General features: G+C 41.1%; 1 protein-coding gene across 2 annotated transcripts in view; it reads right to left on the bottom strand.

Annotated features, from left to right (window-relative positions):
- The window catches only part of zdhhc8b (zDHHC palmitoyltransferase 8b), a 59492-nt gene that overhangs the window by 9779 nt on the left and 32860 nt on the right, over positions 1 to 16853 (bottom strand). For both annotated transcript variants that reach the window (XM_027273989.1, XM_010733329.3), the window contains exons 2-3: positions 2793 to 2914; positions 244 to 401 (exon numbers count right to left, since the gene is read on the bottom strand). In XM_027273989.1, coding sequence (XP_027129790.1) covers positions 244 to 401; positions 2793 to 2914 — 280 coding nt within the window. The remainder of the gene's footprint in view (positions 1 to 243; positions 402 to 2792; positions 2915 to 16853) is intronic.

The following is a 16853-nucleotide window of genomic DNA, read 5'->3' as shown; positions in this document are numbered from 1 at the left end:
GAGTTACACTTCTGAAATGCATGCATCATGCATCATCTCCCATCAGTGGAGAAGTTCTAGCTGAAATCTCCACTAATAAGGCAAACCAAATAAATATACACTGTACTGTGTACAACACACAAACTGCATCATATATAATGCCCGATGCTAATACAGCAGTATTATTATTGATTAATATTGACCTAATATATCAACAATATATCTTCCCTTGATGCATTTGTATTCACACACATACACACACACCTCCACACAGTTGTCACAGACGCTGCAGTGCGAGCAGCGAGGCGGCCTGTAGAAGTGACAGGTGGCGCACCACTTCATCCGGACCTGAATGCCCTTGATCTCCACGTTCTTGTAGAGTGGCGCTCGGAAATCATCGTCCTTGTCTTCGTCCTCGTCCGCTGTGAGGAAACACACACACACACACATTAACAGAGCACAGATGCATAAGGTGGAGTGTGAGAAAAACACAAATACACAGGGGGGGAAAAAAATGTGTTTTTGATTTATGATTCAATTTGACAGTGACAACAGCGGAGCACCTTATACCCTCACTGTTGCAGAGAGAGCAAACACAGAGGAATGAACATTTTTATAGATGTGACCTTTTTTATTCTGCTTTTAACATACCAATTGATTAACAAGCACACAGTGACTCATGTACATATAACCGGTGTTGTTAAATGTCCACATCATCAGAAGAGAGCTTTTATTTAAAATGGGATTTCAACCTCTAACCCCGGCATAGTCGGTTCCATGCTCTACTTGACCTAAACATAAACCCATGAGCTCTAAACCACAGTGTGAGAGTACCGTGACATTTCGCATTGCCCTTGGTGCGACTCTGCAGTCAATCAAACTATTTAAGAAGCTTTGCACTGGATGCCAATTTCCTGCTACGGAGAGCTTTTTGCTTTGGAGCTCCAGCGCAAAATAAAATGTTTTTGAGCAGATCAAAGGGCACATTCACACGAACTACACAGAGACCCAACTTGAGAAAATAATTTCACAGTTCAATAATAACTGCAGGGAGATCCAGGTAGCTGAAAACACACACACACACACACACACACACAAAAGATAGAAAGCAAAATACTCACATCTGCAACTGCCTACACTTCCACACACACTTTATAAATCTTAGTAAATTTATTTCACTTTGTTCATTCTGTTAATACTGTTAAATATTGTACATATCCTAGTTTATTCATTTGTATCCATCTTGTCAGATGCTAAGCTGCATTTCAATGTTTCAGTACATGTACTGCACAGCACTTCCAAAGACAAAGTTGAATCTAATCTAAAAGAGAGAAAACGAGTAGGTAGAGCACAGAAATCAACAGTTCCATAAGTAGAGATTGCTCTGGCATTATGGCTGTCAAGCCACTTCAAATAGATTTTAAAAGGTAAACCACCTTCCAAACCAACAGACAGAAACAGCAGTTACTACTCCTACAGTTCAGTATTCAGCGGACACATAACTAGATTTGCCTGAAATAGGTGAAAAAAATGAGTACCTTGACCTCTTTTCTTTAAAATTGTCGATTTTGCATTAACAGCTTATGTGAGGTATTGTCTCTACATGCATGTACAGTGTGAATCTTTCACAAACACATTTCAGGCTTCCTCCTCATTCATGTTAAATTGTGGTAATCTTCAACTAGAAGTTAAAACATTGACACCAGCCCTGATAAAATCATTTCTTGCGTGAAGGTTAGGTTGAATATTAATGACATTATAGATTGTCATGCTTGCTGCATCTCTATGCCACACTTAATTACAATTTTAGAGCTAGCCTGCTGTAAATAAACTCAAGACGTGTGCTCATTCAGAGACGCCTGAGATCCTTAATGTTAAAACACCCTTTAACCATCCAGGAAAACCGAAAATGTCACCTAGTGAGTCATGCAAATTGCAGTACATTTTGCTAAAAATCTGGAAATTGCAGGACAATTTCAGCTCCATCAGTACTCTCATCCGTCTATTACCTCATTTTGCAATAAAAGACTGTGCCATACATCAATGTCCTGGATAGGAAAATCTTTGGTACACATCAACCTTTCATTCTTACTTTTACAAGCTGGATGATGGAGTGATTTTCTAAGCAGATGTCAGTTAATGGCTATGTCAGTTCTTCATTTCTTTTAATCCAAACTTTACTGGTGGCTCCGCTGCCTGTGAGATACAACATCTCAAGCTTAGAAAACTCCCCATCCCTCAGTGGTCTATAAAACCCAGCAGGGCAGCAGCAGCAGAAGGCCACTGTCACCTCTGGGGAGGCAGATAACATAATGATTATTACCCCTTTATGGGGAGAGAAAGCTCTTCCTAAAGACAGGTGCTTATCATTTACAAGCACATTACAAACATCCCTGGGGAGGAGTTCAATCATCATTACTTAACCCAGATAGCTCTGAGGACATGAACCTTGCATCAGGAGCATAAGTCAATGCAGCTTGTTCGACACACTGAGCAGCTGAGAAATACCCAATATTCCTCACAATATTAAGGCTTGTATAACTTCCACCAGCATGTGGAGCATGTGGACTTTAAAAGGCAGGAGTAGTGAACACTGGGTAGGGTGGTGCTCTGATAAATGTGGAGCTATTAAAGGTGTACCCTCTGCATGAGGACTCAAGAGGGAGAAAACATTACTCATATGTACACATACAGTCTGACAGATACTAATATTTCTAGATGTCAGATAAATATTGCAAGCTACCCTGGTTTTCCTGAATAAAGTAAGAAACACCGTCACCAGAAAACTCATTTGCACACTCATGCATACATACCTCTGGGGTAAACACCAGGGTCCATGAAGGTTGCCATGCTGAAGTTGGCCAAGACGAATAGGAAGACCAGGCCATTGTAAAGAGGCACAGCGGGTGAGATTACCTTTGTCAACCAGGGGCACCTAGAGACACAAACGAAGAGGCAGAGATTAGAACTCTTTTTGTCGATCATGTGGCACTTAGTCACCAACATTTAAACATTATTACATTGACATATGCTCTCTCATCCTTTTTCTGTGAGTGTTGGTTGTAAATTGGAGCAATGATCATAATTGGAAACATGATTAGAGAGAGCGAATTGGAGCAGGGTCAACGGTGGATGGCAGTACTTGAGCAGGCTTGAATCAATAATCCAACAGTAATGTAATTCTTTGCAAATTAGCAGGACGTCTCTAAGTTACTGTGAAATGAATTAACTGAAGAGTGGATCCTTAGGCTGAAAGGCATCTTTAGAACCATCTGTTTGAAAGATGATTGGTGTTTCATAAAATAAAACTAATAAATCTGTCTCAGCAGTGGTTATCACTGTCACCTCAAAGCAAGAAGGTTCCTTGTTCTTTCTGTTTGCATGTTCTCCCTGTATCTGCATTGGTTCTCTCCGGGTACTCCAGAGACATGCAGTTAATAGGTTAATTGGTCACTCTAAATTGCCCATAGGTGTTAATGTGAGTGTGAATTATTATCTTTATGTGTCAACCCTGTGATGAACGGGGGACTTGTCAAGGGTGTACCCTGCCCTTGGCCAATGCCAGCTGGGATACATCCAGCCCCCGGCAACCCTGATAAGGATAAGCGGTTACAGAAAATGGATGGTTGAAAATCTGTATGAAAGATAACTACTTCATATTAACATCCTCCTTTTGTATGGAGAATTAAAACAAATCACTTTTACTCAAAACCCTTATGGTGGGGAAAGATGAAAAGTCAGCATGATTCATCATCTGGGAGCCATAAACGTCTGCACAAAATTCCATGGCAGTCCATCCTGCTAACCAAACCTGAATGAGTTTTAATTTCAGGTCTGATGAACTCTTCAAAGCCTTTAGCCTGACCTCTCTGTAGGGTGCCATTGGATACATCTGATTTAATTCTTTGATGTGCTGGTAAATTAGGTAGTCACAGAGGTTATCACTGGAAAACCACCACCAACATTTTGCGTCAGGACTGACCTTCTCCAATGGCTTAAAGTAATAACTCAGTCAGCACTGTGAAATATTCAACTGTGAAGACACCTGAATCACGCCCACAGCCCTGCTCAATCACCTGGACTCAAATGTCAAGATGCCGTGTGCCTCATAGGGTGCTATCTCTCAAGCCAACAGTTAGTGTGGTCTGTCTACAGATAAAACACTTTCAGAATGAAGATGTGTTAACACCTAATGTTGGACATACTTGTAAATGGTGAATGGACTTGCATTTATTCACACACACACACACACATTCATGCGCTGAACATGTGGACTGGAGGGAGCCACAGGTCAAACAACAGATCTTCCAGCTCTACCTTTGAGCCACAGCTACCCCTGCAGAGATCCTGCAGGTCAGAGACTCAGAGAGAATTTATGAGTGAATAAAATATCTAGCAAAAAAGCGAGGGAGGGGTTTCAAAGAGAGAATCTCATTTACACTTCTGTTTCCAGCTCTCTTTCCTGACATACTGACTAACACACCCATGCGGGCATGTAACAGATACACACACTTACACATTCAAGCACGCCTCTCCAGCTTATTCTGACGTCAAAAAGTAAATTTCCTGATAGCTGTGCCCCGAGATCATCTTCAATCCATATCTCGCCTCCCGCTCTGCCAGTCCTCTTTTGCTTTGTTGAATTATTCAGAGCCGTGGCTGTAGAGAGCCACTAACGGAGAATAGAGAGGTGCTAACAGGGAGGAGGTGGCCTCTCATAACCAGTCTGTACTGGTCCAGAGCTTTGTGATGGCTCGTGTGGGCTTGATTTATTTTTCAAATATATCACTGCAACATATCATGGTGACGTTGAAGCTGATTAGAGTTGATTTCATTCATGTTACTTGAAAATGTAGCTCGCTCTTTTATCAATACCATTACAAGCATATTATACACCTATTAAAGGCAGAGATACAATTTCTTATACTTCAATAATCACATGCCAAGTGTTTTTTGAGATCTCATTATACAGGGTATATGGGCTCGCTAGCAGCTTGGCTCTAAGGTAGATCCATCACTTTGGTCCATACTGAAGAAGTATTGGATGAATTGCCATGGCATTTTGTTCAGACATTTATGGTGCCCAGTGGATGAATCCTAAGTTTTCACTTATCCAGTGAAATATCAACCTACTTCAAAACCATTTTGTACTTGGCAGAAAGTCTACGACATTATTGTGAGTTTCCATCAGTGTGTTTATTTTATGATTACAGTGTCACTTATTTTATAGCGTATACAGTATTTACTTTTGCAAGATAACCACCTCAGAGTACATTTCAGTGGCTTTTGTGCAGGGGACTATATTGAGTGGTACTGGGGTGTGTCATCACAGCTTTGGCAGCAAGTAGTCAAGGTCGAGAAGGACAACGCTTAATAACTGATTTAAAGGAAGGCAACAGCATGCAGCTTCACCGTCTTACAAAATCCCAATTTACTGGCCTGTCACAGGTTCATGTATTTTTGCCCACACTGTGATCCAATCAAGCCCGAAAAAAACGGAATGCAGCTGACAGCAACCATTTTAGGAGCCTGGCAGCAGACAGTGTGGGAGGAAAATGTGACAGAGAAAAAACCTGATTAAGGCCACAGACATTGGTTAATTGTGTAGGAGTAACAAATAACCACAGAGGGCTTATCAACTCTGTTTACAAGTCACTTTTACAGCTGGTGTAACCGTGATACTTTAAGTAGGAAAGAAAAGCCTTCAGCTTGTCAGAAAGTTTGAACTAAGTTTGTAAAGCTGAAGGAGCTTTGCTGCCAAAAGTACAGTAATGTAATGAGTTTGGTTACAGTCCTTAAGGCAGGCTAAAGTGGAAGAAAGGCCAGGATTCTCTATTCTAATTAAAATGGCTGTAAACTGGAGCTGGAGAAGAAATGAAGCAGGCACCCCCCATCCAATCAGCATTTAAAACACCAGCTCAAAAGCCCCGGGAACATTCCCAGCACACTGTGTCAGCAGAGGAGTGAGGATACCATTCGTGCTGAGGAATAAAAGAAATGAAACTCACATTTTATCACCTGCCTACAATAAAGAAAAGAGCAAGGTAAAACAAAGCGATTAAAGAGGAATAATTCACAGCTTGCTCCTTAGGCTAAGCAGAGCAACACGGTATCTCCTCACTAACCTCAGATAATCGTATAAGGCAGACTGCTACCAAAGGGTACATCTTTCATGTTTCCTCATACATTTGTTAAAGTGGAAATGAGTTTGGACTCTCCGTCTCTCTGCAGAATTTTTCATTTAATTAAATTTATATGCTACTAGAATGAAATGTATTCAATTAAAAAATGATCATCAAAGAATGACTGAAGAATCGAGAATCTAAACATGAATGATAACATAGTATGTGGTCAAATATATAATTTGAGTTGTGTTGTTTGATTAGAATTACCTGAGAATTTTTGAAATTGTGATTTTAAAAAAAAGTACTTTAGCTGAAGCTGCTACTGAAGTTGCACTGATCAATGTTTTTCTGTAACAATATATCAAATGCATAAAGTGTTGCTCGTAGTGACGAATCCACAAAGGATCAGCGCCCACTGCAGTTTACTTCAGCTATATAGAATATTTGACCATGTTTTAGCTCATTGTTTGGGCTTTATGGTGTGCAACTTTAATGTTCTGGTTCCGTCTCATCACTGTCATTGGCCCTGTTTTCCAGCTACAGCTAGGATCAGTTTCATGTAAGCTGCAGCTTTAACGCACTCTAAGTTTTAAAGTGGCATCAGTTTCTCTTTCAGTATCTTTTTACTCTCACGGGCCTCTTCTCATTTGTGAATAACCACGATGCTGCATCTTGATATCCACACCTGAGACAAAATCATACACGCGAGCAGACACTTAGCTTCATCCAGCATCAGCTTAGCCTTCTCAGTCACTGGAGCAGTGTCTCCGGTTGGGTATTAAGATTAAAAAAAAAAAAAGGTACAGCCTTCTGGAAATGATAACCCAGCTGTCTTTCAAAATAAAGAAGAAAAAAAAAGCCTGGACAAAATCCTGTCTTAAAAACTTGGCTGATTGCGAGCCAACCTAAAAAAACACAGGCTTCAGTTCATTGATTAAACAAAATCTGGGTGGAACACTTTGAAATGAAGCTTCTAATCCCCCCGCTGTGGAAAACCTATAGAGGGTGGAAACGCTCTGTGGTCTTTGTAAAGTAATTAGGTGCTTGATGAAGAACTTAAAGTGTTTTTTAAGGTGGTAGGATTGGTCTGTTGGCACAGCTGCAGCTTTAAGTAGGGCTGTAATAATCAATTACATCAACCATGCAAAGCCGTCTACATGCTCGCTACACACTACACACCCCAAAGCTATTTGGCTACTCAAATCTTCCTGTCCTTCATTTGCCTGCTTTTAGATCGCAGCAGAAAAAGCAGCCAGGCCTTTGAAGTTGCTCTTATCTCTTCTTTTAGTAGCTCTGGGAGGAGGGTGAGGGAACAGTGTGTGGAGGGCAGAGTCGGAACAACCATCAAAGAGAAAACTGAGTCGATCCTTTCAGCGCTGCAGACAGGCTGCACTTTTCTTAGTCCAACATGAAGTCAGACATTTTCACCAGATGCTAGTCTTTGTGAATGGAGCGAGATGAACTAATGTGTACAATATGTGTCAGATTCATTCATTCAACTCAGGCCTGCTGCTCTGTGATTCAACATTTTTCCATTTAGAAATCAGAAACGCAATATTGTGTATGAGCATTAAAGGGGCACAGCAACTATTTAGGATTTTTTTTTCTGTTCTGCAGAAAATATTCAACTCTGCTTTTCTTTACAGTCAAATTTTCTAAGTTAAAGATGTTTTCTACAGGAATAATATATGAATTAATATCAGGATCAGGCATTAAGCTTTGTCACACTGACAGCCTTATGACACCTGTTGCACAAGGCGATGCTACTGTTTCACTGAGACCACTTAGAGTAATGTATTCAGCACACAGTAAGAACACCATCCTAATGATTAGTTCATTAATGCTAAACCAGTGGGACGCACATGGGAATCCTGTTCTCCCGCAGACCGCCTGCAGAGACCCAGTGATCCACAATCTGTTGCAAGATCGGTGTCATTTCAGCTTCAGGAAGTGAATTTTCATTGTGATTTTTAAAGAAAATAAAAAATGATATCCTTATCCTTCCGGATTCACAGAGGACATCTTTTCACATCTGTCCCACCAGGCTCATGAGTAACAGTCCATCGCACACTATCTCCCCACTTTTTACCCACGTAAGTGCTGCACACTGCTCGAGGTTATTTTCCAGACTCACACTTCACCACTCTTCAGATTCTGTCAAGCTTATTTTACTCCACATAGGATTCATGAACAGCAGCATGACTCGCTGTTAACTCCCCTGGGACCTGCCAATCTCTGACGCAAACACATCCCTGAGGCTCGGCATTCACACATATGGCATTTAGTATTCAACACAAACACACGCACAAAGCAGCAGGCCTGTTGTCAGTGCAGACAGCGGTGAGGTTTGCTGGAGGCAGGAAGAAGGCAGGTCAGACGTGAAGCAGAGCTGTACAGATTAACTAGATATCATGAAATTCATTTTATCAACCAAAATTAATTCATTAGATATTTTCTCTTTTTTTAAAAAACACAAACTGAAACACAATTTTTAGGCAGAGTTGTATATATTAACATTTAAAATATGTATTGTATGTTGTTGCTGTTGTACCTGCATCTGTGGTATTTCTTTAACAAGTTCAACTACACAGATAATATAATATGCAAATATTTTATGATATTTTATATTATCTTCAACATTAAGTCCTTTCTCAATGTATCTAGGTTTCAACTTTCTTCTGTACTTGGCTTCCAAGCTAGTTGTGATGTCACAACATCACACTTGTACTCGCATACGGTGAACACAGAAACTTTCTCCTTTCAGCAGGTGAATGTGAAAACAGCCTCCATGTGTCAAACTATGAGGTGTGGGAGTAACCAAAATTCACTGATAGAAACAGAGGTGATGAAAACAGAGAGGTAAAAAAATGAATGTAAATGTAAAAATATCATGTGTTTGATTAATTTAATTGAGACAGCTGTGGTATGAGGAAAATATAGAAAACACGGCTGCTTGATTTACAAAGCAACTTCAAGAAAAACAGGCTTTGGTCATATGAAATATTTTCATCATGACTGCTTTGATCAAACTGTCTGTAAAGCTAATCACTCAATTATGCACTGCCCCATTTTGCAGTTATATTTATTTATTAATTTTGTGAAATGATCCAATGATTTTTCTATTCCTAGTAATTTAATATTTACCACCATTTTTCCTGTTTTCACCTCCATTTTTATCAGTATGCTTTTGTCACTTCCACTCCTTATATCAAAGTATAAGATCAGGCATCTAGGCACCAGACTTGCAAATTAATAGAAATTTTGGAGATCAGGTCCCACTTTAGCTCCATTCATTGATGAAGAGACAGCCTTGAGGAACGGATGACTTTAGAGCAGAGCTGGGGGACCCGTGCAGCTGCAGGGTACACTGTATTCCATCTGCATTTCAGCTCAGAGCTCATCTTCATTTGCATTTTCATAATTGCATAAGAGATCCATTTGAAATCAAATAAAATGTTTCACCCCCAAATTCTGCCCTTTTGCAATTTACATATTCATAGACACATTACTATTGCCTGTAGAAAGAGGAAAACAGGAAAACTGTCTTGTGAAGAAAAATATTTCTATTTCCACTCAGCCACAAATGTAGTCTAACCAGCTTACCACACTAAATTACATCCCACTATAAATAAGCCCAGCAAGCACTGATACTATTACAAATGCTGCCTGGCTCCATACCTATGAGGCTCATGTTTAAATAAACCCTTTCATTCCAAAGCTATATATACAGCTGATACATAACGCACCTTTGAGCTTAAGAAATTCATTGAAATCTAAAATTACTTTTCAGAAATGCATGATGGATTGTCGTCCAACTGAAGCTGAAAGTTTTTGTTTTGACTGTAACACAATATGATTCAGGATAAACAGAATTTCATTCATATTCAGCTTGGTGATAAAACAAATATTTCCACATGGGAGAGGAATTAGTTAGTGTCTGTGTTTGCAAGTGTGTGTGTCGAGGGGAGGGTATTAAGTTCACCTTTTTTTCCTTTTATGCTCCCACTCACTGTCTGTGTATAAACAGCAAGAGAAATACACACACACACACACACACACACACACACACACACAGACGCACGCACGCACGCACACACACACACACACACACACACACAAACACACACAGTTAATCCCTGTTTATTTCCACCATAAGGAATCTACAAACACACAAATCTCTCGCACACATTCCCAGAATGTCCTCACACACTCCTGTAAACCTCCAACAAATGGACGTCTGCTCTCATAATCCAATAAAACAAATGTCAATCACTTTCACTGATGAAAAACAGTTTGCACTGACATGAGTCCATAAACTGACACAACAAACACACCCATATGCATGCATTCACAAACACAGTGTGTTGTGTGGGTTGTCGTGTAGTGTAATCTCCCCAAAGATTACACAGCACATGTGCTGATTGTCTTTCAGGTTCCCCGTGGGAAACTGGAAACCAGTGCAGTGCCATGGGTCAGTTGGAATAAATGAAGCTTATGAGGCCAAAGACATTAAGCTTAACTAGACAAGAACAATAAATATCTGGGGGTATTTTCTGTAGACCACAGGAGCAAGGACAGTCTGCTCAGCCAAAGCAACTGCTGCCTCTATGTGTGTGTTTGTTTGTGTGCATTTTAAGCTCTGCCTGTTTGAAATATGTATCTGTGTGAAACACAATCTGGATACTGGCTTTTATGGAGGGATGAGTGGGTGGATTCAGCTAACATGGACGCCCCTCGCTTCAGACAACCATTGGGACCGCTCACTCAGTTGCCAGGCTGATATGTATGGAGGCAAAGCAATGCTTGCAGAAGTTGGCTTGCCCTGTGTCACATTCCTAACCACTCTTATTCTAAGCCCTGGGCACAGTGGTCTGCATGTGTGGCCACTGTCAGGAGCCTCAAGAGTTATGGCTCAAAGAGGCGTCAGGCCGAGTCGTTCAGTCTGTTTCAGCAGCTTGTTTTCAGGTAATTGGTGGATGTTGTACAGTAAATGCAACATGAGACGATGAGTTCAATTCCAAAAATAAATAAATAAAAGGCCTGGTTACATCAGAAAGTGACACAGCAAAATTCATCCATATGCCTTCCTGAAATATGGATTTTAGAATCTTGGGATTATAGTAGACTTCAAACTGTGCACTACTCGCAGGGCTATTTAGCAAACTGCTGTAGCCACCAAACACTTACCCTGTAAAACACGCAGTCATCCTGTCATTGCAAACTAAATAATGTGTTCTGAATAGAATTAATACAACACAACCTTTGTTCCGTCTTTTTGAGAATCACTGAAGTTGTGAATTTGAGAGTTCACTACCCAAAACCACTGACAGTACATAACATAGATGTCGTATCCTTGACGTCATCTACAGGTTTCTCAAGAATCATCGTAAAGCTCAGAATGTGGTGTTGCTGGCTGCTGCCATGTTGTCAGTCCAGCCTCCATTGCTTTCTGGCTAATCTGAAAAATCTGCAAAAAGCAGTACCCACCTGTCAATCGAAGCGGCCCTAACTTTGATATAATTTGAAGAACTGAGTTACATAGAAACTCAGAATCAGTACAGTTGTCATAAAAGGGGAAATTAGCTTTAGAGACCATAGGAGGTTTTTGTACCAGGCTGTAAACATGTTTATTTCTGTTGTGAAGTTGGACATTTTAATATAGGGACTTATGGAGACTGACTTGTCCTGCAGCTTAAAGTGGCACTTCCGCATAGGCCTCACTCCACAGCCACGGAGGTTGCTGCTTGCCCAAACTAATAATACACTTTTCATTGGTTGTAACTTGTGACATATATCATTGGACTGAAATGAGCATTATACAATAATCAAATATTTGTTATAGATCCGCAGTAGTTGGAGCTCCTCAGTCTAAGTCTTATAGTTCAAATACATCAAAATCTAAAATTTAATGTAACAATAGTAAACCAGCTCCATGACACTTGAGTAAACTAGCTTTTATGATCTAACCAGACATTTTGATGATTCACAAAGGAGCTGATGCAACAATAAGAAGACTCAATTCATGTCCATTGTCCATGTTCCCATCACATCTATCTGACAGAGGCCACTCAGTGGCTAAATGGAGATTTATTTTCTGCCAAATGGCAAAGATGCCAAATCCCCTTGACCAGCGCCCAGCCAGCGAACACTCAGCAGTTCTAAGAAGGCAGAGAGATAAGAGGAACTGAGCTGAAACCTGAGGAGGTACTTTAGAAATACAGCAGATGGTAGACAGATGCACACACGCACACACAGAAGCAGCGTGTAAAAGTCAGATAAACACACACAAGAGTTTTAAGAAACAACACTTGACAAAGACCCTCCATCATGTAGCTCCTGCCCCACCCTGCTCTCTACAACATGGTTATTCGACTGTTATGGCTATTTATCTACAAGCGCCATCTGCAAGCTGCCTCCATCCACACCAGTGAGGTCAGTCCAATTCTCTTCTCACTTCCTGCAGGAAGCCAAGGTTGAGCTGGGACTGGACAAACACACACACACACACACACACACACACACACACACACACACACACACACACACACACACACACACACACACACACACACACACACACACACAAGCTACTCTCCAGAGAACAGAGCGATCCGCTCAGTCTGCAGCGGACACAATGCAGAGGTTTAGCGTGTTTCAATCTGGGATACAGTGCACATTAAAACACACACACATGTGCAGTCACATCAGCTTTTACCATAAACACCCAAACAGAGGAAGCAGCATTGTATACAGAAGACCTGCCTTGTGATTCAGGTTAGGGGTTTCTGAGTTCTGCGATCAGTATTTGAGGACTGAGGTGTGCAAGACTGTCAAGAGCTGTCAAAAAAACATGATTAAAAATTACTTGGATGAATTAAGGCTGAACACACACACACAGAGTCACACCATGCTATGTACAGTCACGTTGCTTCTCTGCGGGCAGCGTTGGCAGTTACTTGTGGATCAGCTGCTTGCCTGCCTTCTGGTCCTGGTGTTATTTACAGTACAACACTCGCCCACCTTTCCAAAAACCACTGAATAAATAGGATGGGCAAAAACGGTTCCAAGCTTGTCCTTCCTGCTAAATCCACTTAATCACACAACTAACACATGAAATGTGAAGCACAATGGCAGCCATCGTGTAAACAAACAGCAGCTATGTTTGTGACTAATAGTAATTATAACATATTTTCACATTCAGAAAATTATCCTCGCAGCACAAAATCTCTCACAAAGGCTGCAGAGTCATGATAGACCGCTGACACAGCCGGCGTCAAGCCACAGCAAATTCTGCTCGTATTTTAAATCCACTTGATGTTGCCGGATGCTTGTCTGCTCCTGCAGAGCCCATCAGCCTAATGAACTGTTCATCAATCAGTTTAATGTACACAGACATGGGCCCAGGCTGGTACAGAGGTTGGCAGAGATGGATGGCACAAGACTTGGCTGGCATCATAAAATAAGGGGAGATGCCACACATATTACTCCTCCCTTACAGCCAAACTGTCAAGTCAGGAACCAGGAGACAGTGAAGGATTTCAGAATTATCTTAGAGAAGCCTGTGTAGACAAATAGTTGTTATAAACATGCGATAAAATGTTTAGGAAGACTCGGAAAAGAAAGGTCTAATATTACATGTTTTCCTGCTAATGTTTGATATTAGAAGGCCTGCTTGGAACCATATTCAAGATGCACAGCTTCAAGGCATCACTGGTAAAGAGGCTTAGAAGCTTTTGAGTCGGCTGTTTGTTTGTGTACATTATTTAATTAGCCTCTAATCATTTAATTGCTGGCTACTAAACAAATTACAATCAACAGACAATGACAGAGACGTGAAAAAATGTGTTGCTGCAAAAGCGCAATGTTCTCATTTTTGGTATGATGTTTAAATTAAGTGTGCTCAGTGGAGGAAAGATAACCCTGTGGTTTAGAATGAGATGCTGTGCCGCAGCCTCAGTGTTAATACCAGAACATAGTGTAGGAGGCGTCACTGATATGAGATCAGACAAAACAAACAGAGCAGCTATTAATTCACCTGCAACAGTACGTTTAATACACCCAGACACACTGAGGTAATAGCAAACACAGATCATTCCTCTCGTACACACACACGCACATGCACACACACCAGAACTTAAGCACCTTTCTTTCAGCTCCAACATGTGCGAGGTCAAACCCAACCTCCAGGGTTAACACCTATTTCATTTGGAGTGATTTGGCCTTCCACTCACCTCTTATAGATTTGACATCATGGTAGAAAGCCATTATTGGACTTCCCCTAAAGACAATATTATGGGATATTCTGAACCAGTGTTATATGAAATTCTTAATCCTAAATGATTGTCCATATGCGTCTCATAATGCTGTGCTTTCCAGTTCAATACAGCTACTGACAGATGGGGAAAGAGATTAAATCTGCAGTCAGATTGAATATATATTTAGCACAAAACAGCTGTGATGTGCTGTGAGAGAGGCTGGGCCGAACAATTTGCTGAATATTACAAATGTCATATTCAAACTGAATTATAAAGGGACGTGTCTTTCTATAGATTTTTTTCCTCAGTATTTAAAAATACTTTCAGGTGAATGCTTAAAATATGCTCTATGGTTTGAATAGCAGACCACACATATAAAGAATACAGAACAAGAAGCCTTTGTTCAGAAACCTTGGTGAAACACTGCTGCCTCACAGATTTTTCAAAGCATTTTTTTGTTTCATGTACAGTACGGTGCACGTGCTGGCTGTGTAGTGCATGGCCCCAGGCTTTGAAGGGAGGTTTCTGTGGTGTGGCCCATAATAGCCTAGCCTCCACAGCAGCTCACATGCCTGTTTGTATTATAACAGACTAGGCCTAAGACCAGACCTGCTTTCGACCACTGATGTCCAGATGTGCTTCCCCGTGGGTCTTGATCTGATGCCTACCATTGTAGGTGGAAAATAGCAATGGTTAACATAGAAGTGTGATGTGTTTATTTCATTGAGAAGGTGCTAGGTGCTATATTTTGTCAAACTAACTATGAACTAATGGCAAAATGCTTGGAGGCTTCAATATGTCTTCAATATTATCAAGTGTGATTGAATAATTTGACATGTGGGGAATGCACAGTTACATTGATGCATCTCTGCAGTCCATTAAAAAAAATCTGCCTCCCAGCATCTCTACAGCTCACTACACCGCCAACAAACAACCTCCATTAATGGATTTGTTGATATAAAGCTAATTCCCCATCAAACACAGCCAGCTGGCATACAATGTCAAATCCAGTTAAGGCGCAGGAGAAGCTGCCAATCTGTTTTTTTTGCTTTCTATGTATAAAAATGTACGTTTAAATGATTTATTGATGTCAAAATAAAAGCAGCACCCCGCTGAAAATGTTAATTAAGTCATAGCAAAGCTTCAGAGGTTTCAACAGGAGAGTCGACTTAAATTAAAACATCTTTGAAGTTCATTTTTATTTCATGGCAAAAAAAAAATCTATCTTGGGACATTTTAAAAGAATCTCCTTTGTAAACTGCATGGATTTAACATGAATTAACCTTATCCACCTCAACCTTTGGGCTGGTGTGTGTGTGCTGAAGAATTTGCAGGAGGCCAAATTGTCCTTCACTTCAAGCTCAACCCTACTCCGTCCCCCTCCCTTCGTCCCTTTCTCAGTTGTTCCTCTTCATCCATCATGAGCCCTGGAGCTGACGCAGGTGCTTTCACTAAACCTCCTTAAAGAGCCTCCCCCCTCCTCCTCTCCTCTCTCTCCTCTCTGCTACTGAAGGAACTCATCAGTGGCCCTTTCACATCTTCAGGAATTTTAATTGTATATTGTCAAACGGGGGGGATTTCTTTTTTATCCAGCAAGAGAGGTGATCTAAATCAGCTGGGGGACTGGAGAGGGGAATGCATCATACACACCTAGGTAAACTTAAATGTATAAACATGTCTGCACATGGGGACACAGGTGCACAGAGAGAGAGAGAGAGAGAGAGAGAGAGAGAGAGAGAGAGAGAGAGAGATATGGGAAACCTCAGAGGAGATGGCAGAGTATGGCAGCTCTGTGATATCATAGTTCCCTGTTCTTTCCCTCTTTGCATAGCTCCAGGGTTCGGGATAAATGTGACTATCTGCTGGTCCTTTCACAACCTTTCTAAAATGCACAGAAGACACAGAAATATGATTTGCAAGTCTACACTCAGCAGGTCGCAATCATAACACGTCAGTATGGACTGGGGCTCCATGTCCTACATGCTGCAGAGGGAACAAAGAGTCCCATTGATTTACAGAGCAAGACAAGACAATGATACCAGAGGCTGGTAGCACTGAGCAGAATCCCACCACTGTTCTCTGGGAACTTGGGGACAAAGAGAGGGACAGACAGAGGGTGGGAGGGTCAATAAACTGGGTTGACCTGTCTTTAATGCAAGCTTTGTAGCTCCAGCATACAGCCAGTCAGATTACAGAGCAGCATGACGGCACATACATGACTGGGCACATTCACGACAACTGAGCGGTTGCATAATTGATATTACAGCAGTGTTAGCGTTTTATGGAGAGCATCAATATGTTCTTTCACATCAAGTGCCAATTCACATGCCACTGCTCAGTGAGCCTTGCTTAGTTAGCAAACGTGTTGCCAGTGGACAGATGTAAATATAGGACGCTGACGCTAAACCCTTGCAGGGACAGTTAGAGCATGCAGGCTCTGTCACCCAAAAAAAGAGTCTCCTCCTGTGATGCAGACTCAATTGAGCACCCATTC

This window comes from Larimichthys crocea, chromosome III (assembly GCF_000972845.2).
Source record: "Larimichthys crocea isolate SSNF chromosome III, L_crocea_2.0, whole genome shotgun sequence".
Taxonomy (NCBI): domain Eukaryota; kingdom Metazoa; phylum Chordata; class Actinopteri; family Sciaenidae; genus Larimichthys; species Larimichthys crocea.
The sequence above is the reverse complement of the archived record's forward strand: the minus strand, read 5'-3'. Positions and strand labels throughout refer to the sequence as shown.